The sequence below is a fragment of the Neomonachus schauinslandi genome, chromosome 2, assembly GCF_002201575.2.
Source record: "Neomonachus schauinslandi chromosome 2, ASM220157v2, whole genome shotgun sequence".
Lineage (NCBI taxonomy): Eukaryota > Metazoa > Chordata > Mammalia > Carnivora > Phocidae > Neomonachus > Neomonachus schauinslandi.
The window spans coordinates 194,148,051-194,158,593 of NC_058404.1; the positions used below are offsets into that span (position 1 = coordinate 194,148,051).

Sequence of the window (10,543 nt, forward strand, 5' to 3'; positions counted from 1 at the left end):
AGCACCCAGGACAGTGCCTGGCCAAATAGGCACTCAAATATTTGTTAACCGAATGAATGAATGACCTGTAAAGTGGTTATCCTTTGAAATTGTTAAGCACATGTTTAAGCAGGGTTGTAGTATGCTTGAGGTAAAAGAAATTGCAGGTATGTACAATGTTAATGCCTCTGTCCTTCAGTTGCTTAGATATTGGAAGGATATGCACGAAAGTGTTATCAGTAGTTGTCTGAATATGTATTACCATTATTAGGAAATTTTTATTCCATTTTCAAAAACAAAATATGAGACTGAAGGACATAAGAAAATTAAATCAAAGCAGTGAGAGTGTTATCACATGTATAATAGAGTGTTATCATATGTATGAGAGTGTTATCACATGTATGTATTATCACTGGATAATAATTTTATTTTTTTAATTAATTAATTAATTAATTTATTTATTTATTTGAGAGAGAGAGAATGAGAGAGAGCAAGCACATGAGAGGGGGGAGGGTCAGAGGGAGAAGCAGACTGCCCGCCGAACAGGGAGCCCGATGCGGGACTCGATCCAGGGACTCCAGGATCATGACCCGAGCCGAAGGCAGTCGCCCAACCAACTGAGCCACCCAGGCGCCCTGGATAATAATTTTAAAGATGATCTTAAAAGTGAAAAAAGGAAAGATTTTACCAATGTCTCACTATAACTTTATCTTCAGAATGTATATTTCTGGATCATTTAGAATTAAGTATTCTAGTAACTGAGTCCTCTTAAACATTGCTCACTAAATTTTAACAGAGCAGAGGAAAACTTTGTGGTGAAGTTGTGGGAGGGCCTATTCTATATCTGCTGTCTCCTTTGTCAGAATCTCAGTTACTTAAAATAACTTTTCTGATTGCTGATGGTCTTTTATGTTCCTAAAATACAGGTGGTGGCTTTTTTAGGACCTGGATTGTATCTTTTTCATCTTTGGGTTCTTACTGCCTACCACAGTGCTTGGTATATAATAGGTACTCAATAAGTGTTTGATGGATAAATGTTGTTGTTTTCAGTTGACCAGTGGTAGTACTAGTTTCTCATGGTTATCTTTTTTTTTTTTTTTTAAGATTTATTTATTTATTTTAGACAGAGAGTGTGTGAGCTGGGGGAAGGGGCAGAGGGAGAGGGAGAGAATCTCAGACTCCCTGCTGAGCATGGAGCCCGACATGGGGCTTGATCTCATGACCCTGAGATCATGACCTGAGCTGAAACCAAGAGTCGGACACTCAGTTGACTGAGCCACCCAGGTGCCCCATCATGGTTATCTTTATTAGGAAAAACCTTTTGCTTGGGTAGTAAATTCCCCAGTGCTTTAGATAAGCGTATGCGGTAATTAGGTTGTTGGTGGACAGAGGGAAGGAGGAAAAACAAGAAAGAAAAAAGCACAACAATGACAGTCTGTTCCATTCGAAAAGATGAATGCACACGTATTAAATGACAAACTTCGTGTTTGTTACTATTTTTAATTGAATAGTGATTTCATTGGGTAATTTTCTTAGTGACATGATTTGTTCTTACTCATGTTGAATTAGGAAAGCATTTTAGCCTCAATATTATGATAAACTAGATGTATAAATGTCAGTGCTAATAGCTTAGTATTTTATTTTAGTCTTCCACAAATGATGCCTGTGGTATCTGGACATTTTTTGGCTTGTTCTTGTAAATAAGGTCTCAATGATGTTTAAGGAACAGCAACTTGTGGCCAGAAAAGAAAAAAGCTCCATATTATCCAGGCTAAGCAATATAAATGAGACTCAGAAATCCCCCACTAGATCAAAAATCTCCTAGGGAAAGATCTCTTGAGCCTACAAACTAAAGTCCTTCAATATAATTTTAAATAAAGCCTTTTATGTAGTATGAGAACATTTTTTAGTTGATAATCAATTGCCACTATTATGTAGGCTTAGTAGATTTGCAAATTTACAAGTTTTTACAAGTCAGTTGGGTCCCTTCCTCAGGAAATCAGTTTAAGTTTTTTTTTCCTATATTGACTCAAAGAGCCTAGTTGTCCTTAAATCCTGCAAATATATTTGCCTTATAATTTGACGGCATTGAGTCAACACCCTTATAGGGTTTGTAGTGTTGTAAAAAGAGAAACTGTCCAATAGAGTATCACATTTGAAAAAAATAGACTGTGCTGGATAAAACCAGTATTGGCCATGAGTACCATGCTTTGCTTTAAAGCACCTACACCTATTCAAGGAAATATTCCCTTACCCAGTGCTTTCAAAATGTATACTTTAGGTTTGGAAAGCAACTGAGATGTATCTTTGTGAAATTAAACCATGGTTTCAAATAAAGTAAACATGCAACAAAATAAAGCTACCTTTTGGCACAAAATTAATTCTGTATTTGTGTTAACATTAAAGTTTATAAAGATTGCAGAACTATTGTAATTATTAAAGTAATTAAATTGTTTCAAGCTAAATATGCTTGGGTAAGTGCATCTTAACTTTCAGTTACAGTTGACCCTTGAACAACATGGGGGTTAGGGGTACTGATCCCTTGCATAGTCAAATCCATGTATAATGTTTGGCTCCCCAAAATGTAACCACAAACAGCCTACTATTGCCTGGAAGACTTACTGATAGCATAAACAGTCAATTAACACATGTTTTGTTTGCTATGTGTTTTTTTTTTTTTTTTTTTTAAGATTATTTATTTATTTGACAGAGAGAGACACAGCGAGAGAGGGAACACAAGCAGGGGGGGTGGGAGAGGGAGAAGCAGGCTTCCCGCGGAGCAGGGAGCCCGATGCGGGGCTCGATCCCAGGACCCTGGGATCATGACCTGAGCCGAAGGCAGACGCTTAACGACTGAGCCACCCAGGTGCCCCGCTATGTGTTTTATATACTATGTTCTTACAATAAAGTAAGGCAGGGAAAAGAATGCTATTAAGAAAATTATAAGGAAGAGTACTTACAGTACTTTACAGTACTGTACTGTAAAAATCCACATCTAAGTTCAAACCCACGATGTTCAAGGGTCAACTATAATCATTATGCTTAAGCATGTTATGCTAAGTAGACCTTTTTTGGGTCTCATCAGCATACCTGAAGCTGTAGGTAATAAGAATGAGAGCTTTCATTTTTCAAGCACTTTTCATGTGCTGGTCATTGTGCACTGTCCATGGATTCACTCTCAAATAACTTTCCATAAGGTAGGTATATTTGTTAGTCTCAGTTTTTAGATTTATAGACTCAAGCATAAAATGGTTAAAGAAATTGCTCAGGGTGACACAGCTAGTGTCTAAGCTGGGATAATAAAGTAAGTCAAATTTAAACATGTTCACAATGTATTGATTGACTCTGATATCAAGTTTTATTCTCTGTTTTGGTTCACTTTTCTAGTTGATTTGGAGCATATGCGAACAGTAAAACCTGAAAAACACTTAAGGTTTTGCCAGGAAAATGGTTTTAGTAGCCACTTCGTCTCAGCAAAGACAGGAGACTCTGTAAGTAAAATAATGAATACTGAATATTATGAGTGATCTTTTGTTTGATAATAATATTCCTAGGAAGTACACTTCCTAGGCTTAACTTTTGGAACAAATTAATTCCTATTGAAGACATAAAATAGATATAATATTTATTCTGTTTATATTACATTTATAATTCATTTAACATAGGTTAATGGTTATTTTAGAGAACTTAAAAGTACAAGAGTTAAAAAGAACATAAATTATAAAAAAAAAGAACATAAAAATCACCCATTATCTCAGCATCCAGAGATAACCATTCATAACCTCATATGATTCCTTATGGTTTTCTGATGCTCACAAATATTCATGCTATTGCTGTTGATGCTAGCGGATTGCATTCACTGAATGCTTGCTTTGTGACTTCCGTTGTGCTTCTCCCATTATCTCTGTGCTGTAGATGAGTCCTAGAGATTATGTAATGGAGTCCAGGGTGCACAGCTAATGAGTGGTGGGGATAGGATTTGTAAACCTAAGTAGTGACACTCCAGGGTTATTAACTGCACTAAATATTTATTTAAAAAATAAAGATCATAATATAGAAATAATTTGGTGTTTTAATTTTATTTAATATATTTGTGTGCAGAAAATTTGGCCATATCATTTAATATTATTAAATAGATTTAATAATCCATCAGATTTAATTAGATTTAATAATCCATACTACCGCCAACATTGTATTCGTGCCATTTCACTGTGTTTTTTTTTTAACATCCAGGATTTATTTATTTACTTTTAAATCTTTGTCAATTTGGTAAGCCAAAAAAAAAAAAAAAGGTATCTTGCTGCTTGAATTTCTTTGATTGCTATCAAGGTTGAACTTTTACAAATTTAATATTTATTTTCTGATTATTATCAGAACCCTTTCCCCCAAGATAATGCAAACATGAGCACATACCCACACATGCCATTTAAAAATACATAAAATCAGTACTCTTGATAAGTCTGCAGATTGGGCTTCTGTTGTCAGTTATCTTCCTAGGGGTCTACTGTCAATTTAGAATTATTTTATTTTATTTATTTTTTTGAGAGGGAGAGAGCGAGCGAGCGTGTGAGTGGGCAGGGAGGGGCAGAGGGAGAGGGAGAGAGAGAATCTTAAGCAGCTTAAGCAGGCTTCACGGACAGTGCGGAGCCTGATGCAGGGCTCAATCTCACGACCCTGAGATCATGACCTGAGCCGAAATCAAGAGTTGGAAGCTTAATCAACTGAGCCACCCAGGTTCCCCTAAAATTATTTTAACTTCCAGTATTTTAGCTTGTGTTTAACCACCCCATATTTTTTGTGTACTTAATGTTGAGCCATCCTTAAAAATCCTCGTTATTTTCTTTTGAAATGCAGCTTTGAGGTGGTTTATTCTTGTGGAATCACTTTGAGACTTTAGTCATCTCCATCTTCAGGTTATTTTCCTCATCACCTGGGGAGTTGAGCTCCTGACTGTACTTTCTCTAATATTACCTTTGTTACGATTCTTAGTGATTTCAGTATCTTTGTTTGTCCTCCACCCTACCTCAGCCACTCACTCCCAGGCTTTGTCATTACAAATCACTATATCACTCTTCTGTTACCTCCTATCTCAGTCAGCCATCCTAATCACTGACCACCCTCCTGTCTTTCCAGCTCATACCCCTGAATGCCCTCATCCAGTCAATCTGCAGTCCTGGCAGGACCTGCTAGAAGCTGATCTTAACACCTTTTTAATGTCCCTAACCTCCTTTCATGGCCTCATTTTCTTCTTTTCCTAACTTAAATTCATGGCCATTCAAAATCATTGCCATGCGTATGCCCTCAATTCCCATTCCTCTCTTTGACTTTATAAAACTCACTTGGCTAAAGCTTAACTCTGGTTTAAACCAAGCCCCCACTGTTTTGTGGCGGCACCCAGGCATTTGAACATGATCAGAGAGAAGCAGAGGCATGCTGGAGGTTTCACTTAAAATTCACAATTACTAGCCTGAAGTGGGCCCTTAATGCTGCTCAGTAATTATACCACGTGTCGCTAGGCCATCATCACTCCCTCTCACCTAGATGACTGTTTTCATAGCTTCTCTTTTCTCCTCAGATCTTCATCATTTCCTCATTCTCCCAGCTGATGACCTTGTTTCCTATTCTTTAGAAATTTGAAGTCAGCGGAAGATAACTGCATACTCTTGCCACCACCTCTTGCCACCACATTTACCCCCACTCGCCTCATTCCCTGCCTGTGTTCCCATATCTTTTGTACGGTTACTGTGGGACAAACCTTCTGTGCTCCTGGCTAGGGCCCACCCCTCCACTGTGCATTGGTCCCATTTCTCTTGGCCTAGTAATGAACATTGATTGCTCAGCAATTCTCCCACCTTCCTGCATCATCACTTTTTTTTTGTCTACTGGATTATTCTCTCAGCATACAAAATATTGTGACTTCCCTTATCTTAAAAACAAGAAACTCTTGGTCCCACATTCTTCTCTAGCTGCTGCCTTCTTTCTTTCCCCCAGTTCCAGTGGAATGCGTTTTGAAAGAGTTGTCTCCAGTTTTCTCTTTGCAGTTTCTCTTGAATAGTTTCACCTGGACTTTTTCACCCAGTATTTAATCCATACTACTGTTATTAAAGTCACTAGTGACCTAGTTTTTGCTAAATGCGGTGGTCAATTCTTAGTCCTCATCTTACTTGACTTAGTTGAAGCATATAAAATAGTTAATCGCTCTCTCTTCTTTGAAATACTTCCCTCACTTACCTTCTAGGATACTACACCTCCTGGTTTACTTTTATCTCACTAGCTCTCTCAGTTCCTTTTGCTGATTCCCTCTCACTCCAACTTCTTAATATTGCAGTGCCTTAGGGCTTAGCCCTTGGATATCTTTTTCTAAACTTATTCCCTTAGTGACCTCATTTAGCCTCAGGGATTTGACCAGACCTCTTCCCTGAACTCCAGACTCATATATTCCAACTGCCTGCCCAGCACCTCCACTTGGATGCCTAATAAGCAGCCCCAATTTTATTCAGGTTCAGAACTGAACTCTTGATAGTCTCTCCTGAAATCTCCCATAGTCTTCCCCAGTTCAGTAATTGGCAGATCTTCTACTAATTGCTAAGGTGAAGAAAATTTTAGAATTATTCTTGACTCCTCTCTTTCTTTTATACCCACATCTGTCTTTTGCCAAGTCCTGTTGGTTCTACTTTCATGATATATCAGAATCTGGTTACTATTTGTTACCCTCTCCACTGCTACCACTTTGTTTCAAGCCTCCATTATCTCTTACGTTAGTGTCCTTGCTGGCTTCTCTTTTTGTACCCTTAATCTTCTGTAGTGAGAATACTCAATACAGCAATCAGACTGACCCTGTTAAAATAGAAGTCACATCAAGCCACCTTCCCATGGCTCCCATTTAACTCGGAGTAAAAGCCAAAGTCCTTCCATAGCCTACCAGATCATATGTGATTTGCACTCCTTCAATCTCTTTGCTTATTTTCCTTCACAATCCCCCACTTTCTCTCCTTTCCACCATGCTAGCTTTCTTATTTTTCTTGAATGTTGACCATCAGTGAACTATCATATGTAATGTTTTTTAGGATGTAAATGACATAAGCCTTTTGGAGATATGTATTTTTTTTTTAAGAAATCAAAATTAATTGCAGCAAATATTCAGTAAGTAACCATGAGATAAGTAGGGGTAACAATATGCTAAGACACTTATGAAGCAAAGGTAAGTATAACATTACAGTCAGCGTCTGGTTTGGAGTCCTGGGAATCCTGGTGGGCCCAGTATAAGCTAAGTATGTATGAAAGGCTGTTTATAGAAAAGTACTGTTGATTTCTGTCTAATAATAACAGTATCCTGCTCCTTTATTCTGAACCTATAAAATAAAGATTACTAAGTTGTTTTGCTCAAGAGATGTGGAGAATTTATTGAAATTGATAAAAGCCACAAAGATTATTAAAGGGTTGGAAGGTAAGATCTTTTAAGATAGGCTAAAGCCAGATCAAAAGACCAATATAGAATTGGCACTGAAAAACCTGGTACTAAAGTACAGACTAATTTATTTTCCCCAGGACTTATAGGAGTTTGTTATGCTAGTAGCCTTTTTTTTTTTTTTTTTTAAATGTGCTATCTGTAATTAATTCTCTTATGTTAAAATTTTTTAAATGTAGGGGCACCTGGGTGGCTTAGTCAGTTAAGCAGCTACCTTCAGCTCAGTTCATGATCCCCGGGTCCTGGGATCCAGCTCTGCATCGTTGGGCTCCCTGCTCAGTGGGGAGTCTGCTTCTCCCTCTTTCTCTGTCCCTCCTCCTGCTCATGATCTTTCTCTCAAATAAATAAAATCTTTAATAAAATAAAATAAAACATTTAAAATGTAAATTTTTAGGGATAAATGTCTTTATGTTTAGACCAATTTAGTGAATTGCATGATTTTCAAATTATGGTTTAATCATTTAAAAATTATTACACTTAAAATGTTACTGTATTTGACAAAGCTATTTTTGGAAGAACCTGGTACATCATATTTTCACAATTCTTGATGTTTATCATTTTTTAGAAAGTTCAATTTATTTGAAAGTAACTTAAGCATGCCTATTCTAAATCATTTAAACCTATTTTTGTTATGTAGGTCTTCCTGTGTTTTCAGAAAGTTGCTGCTGAAATCCTTGGAATCAAATTAAACAAAGCAGAAATAGAACAGTCACAGGTGATTATATTGAACTTTATGTTTTTAAAAAACAATTTATTTCCTAAAAGACATTAATTTTCACCACTGACTCCTTTCACATTTATGCATTCTATGTACATATCCCTAAAAGCTTTAGGAATGAATTGTATGAATGAATCAGTGTTTATTGTGGAAGATGGAGGATGTTAACTTTTTGCCCAGTTATGATACCATTGAAACTTCATTTTGTCCTGAAATTGAGATTAATATAATACACATTTCATCAGTGGTTAAATAATGGGTTAAGATGCTGACCATATTGTTTTGTACTTACTTATTTAAGTTCTTCCAGGATTACTGTACCACAATATTCTTTTTATATTTCATACAAAATCCCAACAATTTATCTAGGTTTAGTCTTAGAGTTTACTCCATTTGGCATCCTCCATGTTTACTTTGGTAAAACATTATTTTTTCTTTAAGTCTGTGTTCTCTGTTCTCTAAAACATCCCTCACTGTAATGATATTAATTCTTGATGTTCTTTTCTTGTTAATTTAGTACACAGTTTGATAATGGTATTAACTATTGAAGATTTCTGAATTCTTTCACTATTTCTAGATAATTCTTAGACTAATAAGTAAATGTGAATACCAACAATCAAGCATTTAAAAATACCACCATAATAGTACACCAATTCACATGTTTGATAGAATGAAAAATCAGAGTAGGAGCCTAGAGTTTAAAGGTAAGCTTTTGGTTTGCTGAGAAGCAACAAATAGATAAATTTTTCCTCAATCCCATCCACTCTATGTCCATCCCATATAGCTAAAAAGATATAATTGTCTTTTCCCATCCCTATGTTTTCTTTAATTTTTTCAGTGTTCTGTGTCTTATTTTCATGGTCACTGTGTGTGTGTGTGTGTGTTTTAAAACAGAGCAAGTATCAATTGAAAATTTTTATGTTGATATGACTGTTTCTAGGACTTGATTACAATATTTGAAACTCTGGAAATCTCTTTTTATTTCTCATTTTTCAAAAGACATTTATTTCAGCACTTATTATGGTCAGGCAGTGTTAAGATATCTTATGCCATATAAATTACTCCCAGACAAATAAAAATAGTTACAGTTGACTCTTGATAAACACAGGAGTTGGGGGCACTGAGCCTCCCCCTCCACCGCCCGCCGCACAGTTGAAAATCCACATGTAACATTTGATGCTCCCCAAACTTAACTACTATAGCCTACTGTTGATTGGAAGCCTTACTGATAACATAAACAGTTGATTAACACATATTTTATATGTTATATGTGTTATATACTGTATTCCTTCAAAAAAGTAAGGTAGAGACAAAATGTTTTTAAGAAAATCTTAGGAGGGGCATTTGGGTGGCTCATTTGTTTGAGCTTCTGACTCTTGGTCTCAGCTCAGGTCTTGATCTCAGGTTTGTGAGTTCAAGTCCCATGTTGGGCTCCACGTGAGCTTACTTAAAAGAAAAATCATAAGAGGAAATACATTTATAGTATGGTATTTATAAAAAAAAAATCCACATGTAAGTGGACTGGTGCATTTCAAACCTTTGTTGTTCAAAGGTGAGCTGTGCTTGGCTTTGGCCTAAGAGGATGTCTACAAGAAAGAGAAATCACCATGATTTGCTTGATTGCACAGAACTTGGCAGACTCCAGAGGTCAAGTGATTCCTCTGCTTTTTAGTTTCTCTTTCTAAATGATGTTTGTCTCTGGTTAATTAGAGAGTTAATGAGTGATTCTCAAACAATCATAAACAATTTATTGATCATATATATGTGGCATAGTGATGGGTCTAAAGAAGATTTAAAGGAGTTTCAGATGCATAGTTCCTGCCTTAAGTGAAGAAAATATGTGCCAGGCACTGTGTTACCTCATTGAACTTTCTTCATGACTCTGTGGGGCAGGTGGTAATTCATCATTTTATGGGCAGGAAACTGAAACTGTTGGGAGGTTAAGTAACTTGATCCACTGACGTATGGTTAGGCGGTGGTGGAGGCAGGATTTGAACTCAGGCTTGTTTGACAGCAGTGCCCCTAGTGTTCCCACTCTGTTCTGTTAGGGGCAGATTTACTGGGCAGTTTGAAGTGGGAGGAAGAAAATAGCAGAAAGAGAAGCTGGCATGAACAAGCTGAAAAGCTTAGGTTGTATTTTGGAAGCAGAAGAGCAGTTTGGTTAAAATAAATGACCATTGCATTGTAGTGTGAAGGGAATCTGAAAAAAGATTATGGAGCTTTATGAATACCAAGTTGATAAATTTTATTTAACATATTGATAATGGGAAATAATTTTTTAAGCAGAGAAATAAATGAAAACAGTTTTTAGGTAAGATTAATCAAATGGTTGTGTGTGTGTGTGTGTGTGTGTGTGTGTGTGTGTGTGTGTGTGTGTG

The 10,543-nt window shown here is 36.5% G+C and overlaps 1 protein-coding gene across 2 annotated transcripts in view; it reads left to right on the plus strand.

Annotated features, from left to right (window-relative positions):
- Positions 1-10,543, plus strand: part of RAB28 (RAB28, member RAS oncogene family) — a 98,180-nt gene that overhangs the window by 78,958 nt on the left and 8,679 nt on the right. For both annotated transcript variants that reach the window (XM_021679378.1, XM_021679379.1), the window contains exons 5-6: positions 3,367-3,470; positions 8,085-8,162. In XM_021679378.1, coding sequence (XP_021535053.1) covers positions 3,367-3,470; positions 8,085-8,162 — 182 coding nt within the window. The remainder of the gene's footprint in view (positions 1-3,366; positions 3,471-8,084; positions 8,163-10,543) is intronic.